At 37.4% G+C, this 14,225-nt stretch overlaps 1 protein-coding gene across 3 annotated transcripts in view; it reads left to right on the top strand.

The window, feature by feature from the left end:
* LOC139474632 (protein FAM228B-like) overlaps window positions 1-14,225 on the top strand; it is a 30,347-nt gene that overhangs the window by 2,779 nt on the left and 13,343 nt on the right. For 2 of the 3 annotated variants that reach the window (XM_071257718.1, XM_071257716.1), the window contains exons 1-2: window positions 10,964-11,166; window positions 11,409-11,564. In XM_071257718.1, coding sequence (XP_071113819.1) covers window positions 11,056-11,166; window positions 11,409-11,564 — 267 coding nt within the window. In that variant the 5' untranslated portion in view covers window positions 10,964-11,055. Of the gene's footprint in view, window positions 1-10,963; window positions 11,167-11,408; window positions 11,565-14,225 lie in introns of those variants that run through there. The other variant, XM_071257717.1, reaches the window with a different exon arrangement.

The raw sequence follows: 14,225 nt of genomic DNA, 5'->3' as shown, positions 1-14,225 counted from the left end.
GCTGAATTTCAATCACCGATATTGGGGGAAAAATGCCTTCAGTTGACCAAACAGACCACTCTCACTGGTAGAAATCCTTAAAAGTTCTGAATCACGCTGACTCCAAGGTGAAGTATGTCCACACGCAGCTTATTGGAATAATTCAACAAAACTGACTTTGATCCCCAACGCACTAGCAATCCTTTCAGTAAATATCACATTTAGAAACAGGTATTTATCCTTTGTAACTTATAAGAAATTTGATCTCATAAATTCCATACAAACTGTTACCCTCCTGTAATATATATCACAGAAACCAGTCCACTGTTTACACAAAAACAATCAATCTGTCCTCTCAATGCACAAACAGGTTCTATGTCAATATTATTCTCAAGACAGAGCTGGAAACATTTGACATCGACGTTCCTGTTAAGTAGAGTGGTAGTCTTGCTCTAGACAAGTGATTGCGATATTCCGTGTTTCCAGATCTTCTTCAGCAGGATGACAATCCTCCACAACCCTATGTTCTACGACATTATCAACTGACCCCGAAACAGTTAACTCATACTTAACAACACTTCATCAAATCACTCCCAAGAAACAAATCTGAATTCGAACATTTGTCAAATCAATAAGTGGAAAACGCGAGATATTAAGCTGACTGTTGCTACACAGATTAACTACTAAGAAACAATGGGTGGCAAATCTTTATCCCTGCACTCAATGCCATTGGGGGAAGCTTTCTTGCTTCATTGATTTTGTTGAATAGCTGTGACATAGGTTTGAATCCTTGATTAGAAGTGGTTTAATGACCCCATAGTCGTAAGACTGGGTGTTTATAATGGGCTTAGCAAGCATGGAGAGAGCAGTTGACAGGACCATCAGCTTATAGTTGCTCCCACGGAGAGGTTTATATACCCCGTGTGTGTTAAATAATCATATCGTTGCATGACATAAACAGCTTATATATCGCATATAACACCCCTGGCCATTCTCATTAGTTCTATGGTATTTGAACCACGACTTGTCCTTCTACATAATCACCATTGTGTCGGCCTAAAAGATGGCTGAAAGTGGACAAAAACCTGATTCAGAACCTACTTCTTATCAATGCTCAGTTTAAAAGAATGATTTTAAAATTTCAATAACTGTTCATGGACACTGGGTAATTTCAATACCTGTACCTTCGTGAATGCATTACATGGCTTGCAATTGAGAGATCCTTGTATTGTTGACAAATGTCTCTTGACAAAAGTCACAATAAATTTTAAATGGTAGACAGTTAGGAAAGCAGAACTTACACAAGTGGGGATCACAAAATCTTGATTCAAGATGAGTATGCATTGGAATGTTAACTAGTTTATGAATATGGCCATCAGTGTGGGCAGATTGCATCTTCCTAATTCGTCCTGCCTGCTAAACTGCCTCACAAATGACAAATGAGCATTTGACAAAAGGTTTTTAAAATTAATACTTTTTTACTGTACAAAATAGTGAATGAATGTGATGTGACTAAGTGAAGCAGGTCTTAGATGCTTACCAATTTTTTAAAACCCATCAGCAAGGGAATGGTGTCGACAAAAGAAAAATAATAAACGTGGTACACCTGTGTTTTGAATAAATGATCATTGGATTCTTGCATGCCAAAGGGGCACAACTCTGTGGTGCAGATGCGTTAGACAACTGGGCAACTAGGGCTGGGACGAGTCCAAATTTACTACCCAATAACCCACCCCCCTATTACCCGACCCTACCGAGGTACCCACTGTAGGTCTCAAGAGATAGGTCAAAATGCCCCATTGGAAATAGTTTGACCTTAGCCCTGACAAAATTTCTTCAGATACTCGTATAAAACAATACATGCATACACTGAAGTTGACTGAATTTTATCTTTGTCATCGACGATCCACACAATTAGGAAACGATGACATACATCAACCAAGTCAGCGAGCCTGATCACCCGATCCCGACCTATTGTAAGTAATCAGTTGGGTGTATCATGTAACGAAATGAAAACCCTCAACTGTTGTATCATAACTTCTTCCTTATAGGATGTGAAATTACACCTTACTTCCCCCCATTCCCATCTGCATTACATAATTACACAAATTTAAAGTTTAAATCAGTGTACCCCAATTAATAAGCTTTTTAAGAGAACATAATGAAAAACATACACACAATAGTTAAACCAAATAAAAAAAAGTGAAGCTAATTATCTTGAAGTGCTAAGTACATTTGGTTCTGCAGTATCCTGTAAATTGGGTATAGGCTACTGTATCATAGAGCCAGTGTGATATGTTTGTAGACAGCTTAGCAGCTCAAACATGGCTGATTAGAACACAAATTGTAGACGGGAGCTCAGTCAATGGATTTATTCCCAGTGATCCATGCTAGGGGTTGGGCAGTGCAGGGGCTGGCACTACAGGTCGGAATAGGTTGATCTCAGCTTCTTTAGGAAGGTAGGCCAATACTCCGTATCCTCTAATTAGTATATCTGCTTTTAGTTTGTTCGTTCATACAATTTTAGATGATCTCATTTGTCAAGACTAGAAATTATCACTTTTCTTTAGAAAGTCACCATCAGTATTTAACGAATTTTATTTAACACATGCAGTTTTGAAAGACAGCATTATTCTAAAAAAATATTATCAAAAGGCAAAACAAAACTTTTTTCAATTATTGTACAAGTCTACGTGCCAAAACCTCACAGGGGTGATTTATGCAAGTTATCCTTTAGTTGTCCTTGTGTGTACTGAACAATGCAGGAATCATAACAGACAATGGAGATATACTTAAACCACCATAGGGAGCCTTTTTATTGGGGCTGGGACGGGTCACTCGGGTACCCAGGTCGGGTGGGTACTGAGCAGGACCCGGGTACCCACAGGAATACCTGGACCCGTGGTTAGTCACGTGATCTATTGTTTAACTATTATTATGACAAAAATTATCAAGAACTCTATGGCTACACTACAAGTCACTAATGTTTGCATTTCTTTCTGACTATGCATCCTTTCCTTCTGATTTTTTATATGGTTGAATAAAGACATAACTTAATTCAACTTCAGAGTATGAATAACCACATTGTTTAATACATGTATCTAAATAAATTGCCAGGGCTATGCTAAAAATGTTCCCAATCGGACATTTTGAGACATCTCCTGAGACCTACAGTGGGTACCCAGGTAGGGTCGGGTAATAGGGGGGTGGGTACCCGGGTAGTAAATTTGGACTCGTGAGCCCTACTTTTTATCACAAGTGATGAAATCTGTAATGAAATAATCCAGCACACAATAAAGTAAGGAGGAGATGCAGAGACAGGGCATGAGACATTATGGGTGACAGTGAAAAGAATTCATTTGCTGTAACACAGACCTCTCAGAGAGACAGAGCCCACCTGGAATTTTCTGGAATACTTCCAACAGCTCTTACAGCAAAACAGCATGACCATTTTGTGATTATGATTATGATTATCATTATACATGCATAAACAGCAGAGTGAAAGGGAAATTGATGTTTGTTTTATGGTTGCCACGGCTGTAATGTTAAAAACAGGACAAAACCATATACACCAGAGTTCAGCTTAAAAAAAACAGGTTTAAAATTTATCGGAATGTCTAGACACATATATCATTAATAAATGTTTTACCTTTTTACAAGGACAGGTACATGAAATGAAGCTGTAGCTCACCGAATTAGAATATAGTTTAAGGGTACAATAAAGGGTTATAAACAGGAATAAACAAGTGTAAACCATAGTTGACATACCAGGGTACAAAATCAAATTGAATGAAAAAAGTATATGTTGATCTGCATTGTATGCTTTTGCCTTGGAATATGTACTTACCTATATCAAATTTCATAATTGCTAAAAAAGCTGTGAAATGGGCACATGACATTTTCAGCATACAGTGAAACCATAGTGATCTGGACGTTGTTAGACCCAAAGTGCTGCCTTCAGGATATCTTATTTAGAATATTACTCCTTCTATCATTTGTTAATTCTGAAAACAGCAAACTGAGAAAATTACACTGGGTACGGTACAGCATCAATTCATAACTTCAGAATCGTTTTCTTAACTGATACCCTACAAAACAAATCTTCCTGTAATTAACAAATGTTTTGCTATGGATATTAACTGTAGACCACCTGAAAAAATCCAACCAAAAGGGCCAAACATTTTTGGACATTTCGATTGGAGCAAAATATAGACACCATTGTTGAGCTTACATACACAAAATTTAAGCCAATCTAATTAAAATCAGATCTTAGTTCTCGCTACCGCTAAACAATGATCTGAGGACATCCCATTATGGGTCACGTCAGAACGACCTTTCATCTGACCAATCAGAGCGTCGCTTACCAGATCATGAAAGTGACAGTCGGAATGTGATATCTAATCATGCAGCCTTGAAAACTTTAAAACGGGGTATTCCGAACGATAGTTACGGGCTTAACGACTGAATCTATACAATCTAGACCATATATTAGCCATTCGAGAATGTTCTTTTGTTCAGGTTTCAAATTTTTATGTGATAATTTGTCAAAATATGTTTCGAAGCGTAGTCACCAATTTGCAATTATTGTCGTAAAGCACGAGAAAGCTGCCTTCTGATTGGCTGATGTCGACTTCTTGTCAGTGAATCAATCGGTCGGTTAGAGTTCGTGAAAGGTCGGTCTGACGTGACCCGGCAGCGAGAACTAAGATCTGATTTTAATTAGATTGAATTTAATTTTGTGTACGTAAGTTCAACAATGGTGTTTCACGGGAGATGTAAAAAAAAGTTACGGTAAAACTATAAAAAATGGGTGTGTGTGAAGGTCAATGGCTGAAGCTGGATCAAGAATCATAATGTGCCAAAATACATTTCAAATGTTTATACATATAACACATACATAGTGCTTATATATATTATGCTTTGAGCACAGCTTAGGGAGATTCCATAATTTGAATAATCCCTGCAAAGTTTCATCATCATAGGCCTTGTGGTTTCCATGGTGATACCAAAACATTTTTTATGTCCAGATGTACAGATGGACCAAACAGCACTACATAAGAACACTTGAACTTTCAGTTCATCCTTTTTAAAAAAACATTTGTGTCTTTATCACACAAGCACCTGATGACTGAAATAAAATGAAACAAAAACATTGTCATCAATATTCCCTGCATACACATTGTTTGATGATCAAATATAAATACTGTATTCGACGTAATAAGCACCCCGCCTAAATAAGTGACCACAGCGATATTTGCTAATATATTGGCTAGTGAACAATCCCAATTAGCACCCCTTCCGATTGATCAATGTAAACAAGACTTACTCATTTGCGTATAGTACGCACTCCTGTGTTATATGCACCATTAATTATGGGCAATTAAATTCTGGAAAAATATATTTGCCGTACATAAACATTTCAGGCTCTCAGCATAAACCACAAAATTTATCTTCCAACTGTTTTTTTCACCAAAATAATATTTTAATAAGAGCCCCCTTTTTCTAATTTTGAGAGCGCCCTGGGCGCTTATTACGTCGAAAACAGTAAGTCAAGTTTGGATGTTACATAGAAATGACATATGTAACATGCAGGGGATGCTCATAAAAAAATATGTAAATCTTCTGCTCATGGTAGTATGTTGTCTAATTGAACAAAATATGTCAAGCCCATCCCTTGAAATCTCCATACCAGTCAAATACCCTCACAAAGGTCGAAAATAATTAGACATGCCAAATAGTTGTGCCCCTGTGGTGTCTGAAAAAAGGCTAAACATGAACATGAATTTAAATGTTTAATCAACACACAAACAGTTTGTAACAACTACCATGACAACTACAAGTCAACGGTTCTTTTATGACTGCTTCAGTCACTATTGACACACTTACAACACAATTACATGTACCATAAACAACCAACAGCTACAAGCATGTCATACAAACAAAAAACTTGATCGCAAAACTGTACCTGAAAACCCAGGTCAGTATCTCTGGGCAAATACAGATTGTGTCTTAAACAGACAATCTTCAATCGACAGTTCGTTCCAAACACGTCAATTACCCTTGGATGATCATCTTAAATCATCTTGTAAAGTGAGTTTGATTTTATGCTCTTTTCAACAGCTCTATTGAAATAATGACCCAAGACCTATTTGCCACCATAGCTGTGTTCAGGTCCCCATCTCAATTTGTCTCAGCACTAACTTAGCACTAACTTAGCACTAACTTAGTACTAACTTAGCACAGAATCTCTGGCTCTTGAGAGTAATTTCATCTGATGATTGTATTTAGCATCGTGTCACTCAAATTGGGCTAAAAAAGATTTCAGTGAATTTCAGTAATGCTGCTTTGAACATCATTTCTGTTACACTATTTAAAAAAGAGAAGTTAAGGACTGCCCATTTCTTTCCCAGAGCTCCAGATAAATTTTTGAGCAATTGAGTTTTTACTTTAGGGTTTCTATTTTAATTGGGTTATTACATTTTTCATTGGGTAACAAATATTTTTTCACTCATCTATTCATCACCCTATTGTTTTTTTTATACCAAATTAATGAACATTTTAAGATTTAAAAAAAAAGGACATAATGTTTTACATGTATATAACTGTTCTAAATATATAGGATTGACTCGGAAAGTAAATTAGATTGTAATTTTGTTTCGGAAATTAGCTCCTTTGTACGAATGCTGAAAAAGCTTCATTGGGTATGGGTGCTGTTTTTATACATTTGAGTTTTTCATTAAAAGCATGCGTTTCTGTACACAAGTTAATTGAAAGTAATTTGGTTTTGAATATTTTGGGGGATTATTTTAAATATGCTGCTTATCTGTAGCTCTGCTTTCATATTACAAAAGTTAATCTGGAAGTCCTCAACCTTTTCAAGTAGTATATATAAAACCTTGAGGTGGGATGAAAACCTGAAGTGATGCAGATCGTGGACATTTACCACTATGATGAAACCCACATGAATGGACGCAATACTGACAAATCTAGATACATAATCGGGATGAATCTGGTTTCAAACCTATGATAATGGATTTCTGAAATGTCTGGGAGAAGAACTGCACACAACAAACGATGGCCTATTTGACTACAGGGCCACTTGAGCTCTGGGATTAAACAAAGCAATGGTAACAATAGTCTTACCATCTTACCATAATGCAATGGAAATATAATACACTGGATTTTCAGAGTCCAAAGTGACACCGGTCACCAACATGGCGCTGATTAAATAAGGATCATTATTAGTGTGAAACCCTGATACCAAAGACGTAGAAAAAATGTATATACGTCTCTGCTGATACTTACCCACTACAAATGGAGCCTGACAAAGGGAGACAACTGTGCTCAATGAACTGTCTTGGTGCTGGGTAAACCAAGACATACTTATACTACTTGAAAATATTTATGTTCACGACAGACATGATGCACAATGATCCGATAAGGCATCTATCCCCATCTCACTCTGCAATACAGGGGGGCACGGGTGGCCCAGTTGTCTAAGGCGCCCTGATTCGATATGCAGAGTTGCGTCCCTTGGGCACGCAAGAAACCTATGATTGTGGGTTCGAATCCCGGTTCGCCCTGATTATGTTTCTAGGTTTGTCAGCACCATACCCGTGCTCGTGGGTTTCACTGAAGTGGTAAACGTCTGAGACCTGCATCACTTCGGGCTTTCCTCCCACATTAAGCTGACACGCCGGGATATGATTGGAATACTGTTAAAAGCGGCGTTAAACCCAACTCACTCACTCACTCACTCACTCTGCAATACATACTCACCACAAAGGAAACGAGCACCATAGAAACATAGAGAAGTATGTACGTCAAAAAGAGATGTTTCCAATGTGTACCAATTGATGACAAAACTAACAATGAGTCAAGTGTTATCACAGTGTTTGTTTGTTTGTTGTTTAACGCCACACTCAGCAATATTCCAGCTATATGACAGCGGTCTGTACCAGACATTCCAGAGATTGACATCATGAGCATCGATGCATGTAATTGGGATCGATGACAGGCATCAATCATTCAGAGAGCCTGACCACCCGATAACGTTAGTCGCCTCTTACAACAAGCATAGTCGACTTTTACGACAAGCATGGGTTGCTGAAGACCTATTCTATCCCGGATCATCACGGATCGTTAGTAACTTTATTTTTATCATGGAATACTGCACGTTATTTCCAAACTGTTCGCACTAATCCTGCATCGATTAACATTAGGGGTGTCACAATTCATTGGCGCAATGTGAATTTACACCCTACGATACATGACAAGCATACTGGGACACCTCTAACATTCATAGGGTGCACGGGTATCCCTGTAGTCTGAGGCGTTGCGATTCAATATGCAGAGTTGTGTCCCTTGGGCACGCCAGAAAACTATGATTTTGGGTTTGAATCCTGGTTCTCCCCGATTATGTTTCAAGGTTTGTCAGCACCATACCCATGTTGTGGGTTTCACCGAAGTGGTAAACATCTGAGACCTGCATCACTTCTGGCTTTCCTCCCCCATTAAGCTGACACGCCGTGATATAACTGGAATACTGTTAAAAGCGGTGTTAAACCCAACTCATTCACTCACTCTAACATTCATAGGTTAGTATTTCCCCAATCCACCTTCTCCTCTGACTCTATGGCAGACATCATGGCAGACAGTAGCTATAATTAACCATTGGTGCACAGAACATGCTCTACTGTGGGTGTATTCCATGAAGAGAGAAGTCCATTACATTGACAGTAACAGAGAATGTCAAAGGGTGAACAGAAGTGCTCAGATCACTTGTGCATCCCGCAATAGAGTGGAAGATTCTACTAGTGCTCATACATGTCAGACCCAGAACTGTGGCTGCTTGTCTAAATGTAGCAGAGTTTATGTCCTATACAATTTACTCCAAGTGTGCAATAACATCCTTTCGATTTAGCATAATACTGAAGGGATGTCATGTATGTTTTGGCACCCTTTGCTATTTTGACATAAAAAGCCTCAAAATTGACTGTTGTGTCAAACAGGATTGATCAGCTCCGTTTCTTTCCAACTGGTCAATTATGTTTTGAGTGTCATGATAGCAATGTTTTAACCTATTCAAACAATGTTACTATTTCACATCAGTTTTTGTAATACATGCATAAGATATTATAATTGTTTATCACCCACCCACTGTTACAGATTTCCGATTGGAATATTTCATTTGTAATTCAAAACTTCATAACATTATAAAATACTGCCATGAATTGTCTTCCATTCTAGTCTAGAAGACAGATATTTTGCTCTACACAAACCTTTAAAAACACCACAAAAGAAGTCACTACTAAGAAAATTGACAATATTTTATGTACACTTCAGCCACATTTCCCTCCACGGAACTTCTTTCAATGGAGTCTAAAGATCTGACACAGGTGGTGCAATACTCATAGAGAAACAGATGTGTAAAAGTGTAAAACATCTACTCCAATGTCCCTTACACCATGTGGTAATAGATAAATGTCTCACCCGAACTGAACTCATTTTTGGAACTGAATATGAATCAAGTATGAAATTAAAACACAAAGTTATGTGAAGTTTGTTGTTTAACGCCACACTCAGCAATATTCCAGCTTTATGACATGGTCTATAAATAATCCAGTCTGGACCAGACAAATCAGTGATTGACAACATGAGCTTCGATCTATGCAACTGGGATATCACATGCATCATTCAAGACAGCAAGCCTGACCACCCATTAGTCGCCTCTTACAACAAGCATGAGTTGCTGAAGACTAAGGTTTCTGTGAAGTAGCAAATGACATTTGGTGAGACTTTTTATAAGTTAGTTATCTGACTCTACCAAACTTACAAAAATGAAAGTGTAAAAAATATGTCTGAAAAGACCTCTGCAAATCTTTTGTTGTTGTTTTTCACAAAAGAATCAGTTAAACAAGAAACAATAAAGTCTCACCTAATAGCAAAAACTATTATCAGTGAAATAATGGCTGCAATCAACTTGTCATCATTATCCTAAAAAAAAGAGTTTGCAGAGAAGAAAAGTGACAGGATAAGCATATTGTCACTTTGGCAGCTCTAGCCTTAATTCTTGTCAGGGATGATATACATATCATATAGATCTATTCTCTTGAAATTCATCAAATTTTTGTGAAAATTATTTGGTTCTAATTGTTGAATACAGGCCCCAGTACAGACTCTCCACTGATCATACTGAATCTTCTCTATTATTTGTGTTGAGCATAATGGGTCTCTCTGTGGACGATTTTGATTTTCCCCTCGAGTACCCTGAAAAGATAGGGTACGGTTTAGGTGAACCTCTTTGAGTTCCAACAAATCTTTGAAGGTCCAAGACAATTTCTCTTTGGCTTTGGGTCGCATGCACTTTGATGCCTTTGGTCATTCAGGAGTCCAAGCATGTGCATACTATGCAGAATACCCCAAAATAAAGTCAGGTTTCCACACATTAAATATTTTGATATAAAATGTTATACTTAATTTTAAAAATCCTCACCAAAACTTTCTCTGAAAACGTGTAGCGTAGAAAAACTATAAACAAACGAGAGTTACTTCCCTTGATACAATAATTCGGTTGCGGTCCAACACACTATAATATATTCATGTTAATCGAAAATATTGTGAGTTTATATCCATGTGTGTCATCGTAAAGGCAAATAATTAGACGATAGCACAAATAAAAAATACCAATGTTCCTGAAAATGTACACGTTATTTGTAAACACAACACTAGCTTTCTATCTACGTACGGAGTTCTAATTAGTTGGAAAGAGTATACAATGTTTTTAACTATGTGTTGCTACGGAAAAATCGATGTTAATCATGTTTTCTGTGTCGACAACGTATCACAAACGTGCGAAATTCAACTCTGTTATTCACAATCTATATTAATATACCTAATACGTCTATGTATAGAAAATACTGGACTAAATACACAAAGAACCCGCTGGGGCATGGACAATCAGTTGCCATGTGACGTCATCAGTTTACACATGGCGGCCGGGGCCAAATCACTTGCTTGATTTGAGCGATGTTTTGATTTTCGTATTTATGTTGTGGCAGGTGTTTATGATGCACGATGTCTTCACTTTTGTGTGTGAAACGATCAGGAGGATCTGTTAAGATCCATTCTGAAGATATAGTACAAGAACTTACACAAGACAAGGATGCACCGCAACTTCACATCATGGTAAGACGCGATAAGAGAAAAACCACCTGTCACTTTAGAAAGTCAATTTTACAAGAAATATTTATTCCCCCAAATAGGCTATACTTTCCCAACACATTCTACTTATATGCATAATCATAATACTATTGTAATAGGCATGGTAGGCAGAAGTATATTGTGTTTTGTTTCTTCCTTCCGGTGCTGGTAAAAGAATGACTTCGTAGGTTCAATGTGTTATCATCTTTTTATTATTTCTTTTCCAGTCAGCAAGTAGATGCAGACGATCTAGCAGAAGATCGAATTCATCTGTGTCTAACCACCGGCAGCCAGGAAGTAATGGAGTTGACTCCAAAAGTCTCATTGGCCAGTCCTTGAAAATACAGGATTGGTTGAATGAAAAAACAGTGAAAGACTTACAGGTTTGTTGATGAAGAAACTCATATCATATGTGTAAAGAAATACTTAGAAATAATCTATTTTCCCACTCTGCGTTTACATAGATTATGAAAATAGTTTTAAGAAATTATAAAATCAAACAAGGCCAATCTTTTACTGTCATACAATTCTTCTCTGTGTTAAAGGGGCACTGATCTAACGCCATTCCCCGGACTGGTTGTTGCCTTTGTTATTGTTTTTTCCCCCGTGAGTACCCGGATGATACGCAACGCAACTGAGCGTGACCAGAGACTGGGCTACCGTCTGCAAGGACAGCTAAATAAACTTGGAGGCAATATTTGTTTTACGCATTTTTGCATAAACACTGATTGGTTAACTGTGATCTATAAAGATTGACAAAGGGCGCATGTTAAATAATTTCTTCAGCCTAAACAAACAGACAAAAAGAACGGCGGAGCTCATCGGAAGTCGTCATTTGGAAATACCCCAGATGGTTATAGTTTAATACTAAAAAAAGTATCCATGCAGTGAAAGCATTTTCGGATTTCGGATTGTGTAATACGATTACTACTCCCTTGTTGTCATACACGTTTTCTCGTATAACCCTACACTTGTGTATTTGTCGTCATTCACTTGATGCTCAGTTAATGAATTTATTACAGGTACAATTAGTGGTAGCACCACTTAGATTACCTGACAAAGGTTCTCATTTGGCATTTATTGTGTCTGGGGTAATTATTCAATCTATATCCAGGTTTGAAGTGAGGTGAAATGTGCGTCATGTAATATGCACGTGGCAGCCCAGCAAGAGATGAATGATCAGTTGATTTACTTTTTTAGGTAAATCAACGGATCGTTCCTAGTCATCAAAGGATTAACAGAAAATACGTTGATTGATTAATCACTGTTATCTTGCACAGTGGATATGTCAAAAGTGAGTGTTTACATGTCTAGGTTTACTAAAACAAAGGGAATACACTCATATCATGGCGTGAAGTGCCGATGTAAAAACAACATACAATTTGTTCAAAGGCTTAACTGATAATACGTTGATTGGTTGCTCATTGTTATCAAACTCAATGGATTTTTTAGGAACCGTCGACGTAATGAAAATAGTTGTCACGTGGCCTTTCTCAGCCGACCCTTGAGACTTGACACCCGAAACGATATATATCTTTTAGAATATTTGATAGTTACAGAGACACGTGACATCGAATAAGTTATTTTGTATAGCTGCAGACGAGTGTGATATTATTCCTTTGTGTGGATATTCATGGATACATTCCTCGAATAAGGAAGCTGCCTATTTATACACATAAATTTGGTAAGTTGTAATTATGGTATTTGCATTTTGTTTTCCTTCATTTGAACCGATTCGTTCTTGTTTTTCTACGTCTTGGTTGGGAAATTCTTCAATGCGAGATAGACGTTGTTTTCACAGGTTATTTCCTTTGTAAGCGTGTATAGATTACCGTCAATTTGTAAAATGTGATTCTCTCAGGCAATTTTTAAAATGTGTAAATATTTGTCATTTTGACTAAAAAATCTGTCCAGATTGATTAAGACGATCAAAAGGGCCTACAAACATCACAACAGATTATTATGTAGGATTAGAAGCCAAACAACATAGAAATGTACTTCAACGTAACATTTTCAATCTCTTGGTGATGACATTAAACATCAAAATGTTTGGAATTCGTTATCATAATAATACAGATGGAAATGTTTTTCAGTCACTTTGTAAAATAACTGAATATTTAGACGTTTAATAAATATGTTACACATTTTGACAGTAAAAAAATATACACACTATAAAAAAAGCAATGCTCAGGTGAAATATTTACTTTGTGTTGCAAGTCAAAATAGTGTAAACGAAAATCGCAAAATTACCAAGCAAGTGACTTATCAAAACTTCGTCACCATTACCGATGCTACCCACAAAGATGCCTACATTTCCTTATCATCTCGAAAACTGTATTTCATTTTGTTGATCAATGTGACCATACGCTCTTATTACTACCGGTATCCATAAAAGTGACTAATGCGCTTACGAATGGCGCAACAGAGGTCGCGAGCTAGTCTAGATTTCTGCTCTACATCCGGGTACTCACTGGGAAAAAACAATAACAAAGGCAACAACCAGTCCCGGGGAATTGCGTTAGATCAGTGCCCCTTTAAGATCAGAGGAATGCACTGTATCTTGAAAATGGACTAAAATTACAAGTTTTGAAAGTAAAAAGCTTAATGGCACCATTATATTGTTGTGGATATTTCATACATCCTGTCATTTCTCAGTGCCATGGCATCTACACATAAAAGAGAGTACCATAAATAGAATATTTGTGTTGTGTAAGTTTTCATAGATACAAATCAAACTTTCTTCTATGAGGTGGCAGAAAATGAAGCCTTAGCAAGAACCCACTCAGCCTACTTTTCAGATTAAGCAGTCAATATTCACTCATGATTCACCTGAAGAGACCTTCTAGATAAGCTTATCTCAAATCTTGGTGCAGAGAGTAGGGCTGGGACGAATCCAAAGTTACTACCCGACCCTACCCCTATTACCCGACCCTACCCAGGTACCCGCTGTTGGCGTCAAGAGATAGGTACAAAATGTCTGATTGAGAATAGTTTGACAGTAGCCCTGGCAGAATGTATTTAGATACATATATAAAACAATCTGG

This window comes from Haliotis cracherodii, unplaced genomic scaffold (genome assembly GCF_022045235.1).
Source record: "Haliotis cracherodii isolate W230 unplaced genomic scaffold, xgHalCrac1.p SCAF_3, whole genome shotgun sequence".
Classification (NCBI taxonomy): domain Eukaryota; kingdom Metazoa; phylum Mollusca; class Gastropoda; order Lepetellida; family Haliotidae; genus Haliotis; species Haliotis cracherodii.
This window is presented reverse-complemented; position numbering and strand designations above follow the sequence as displayed.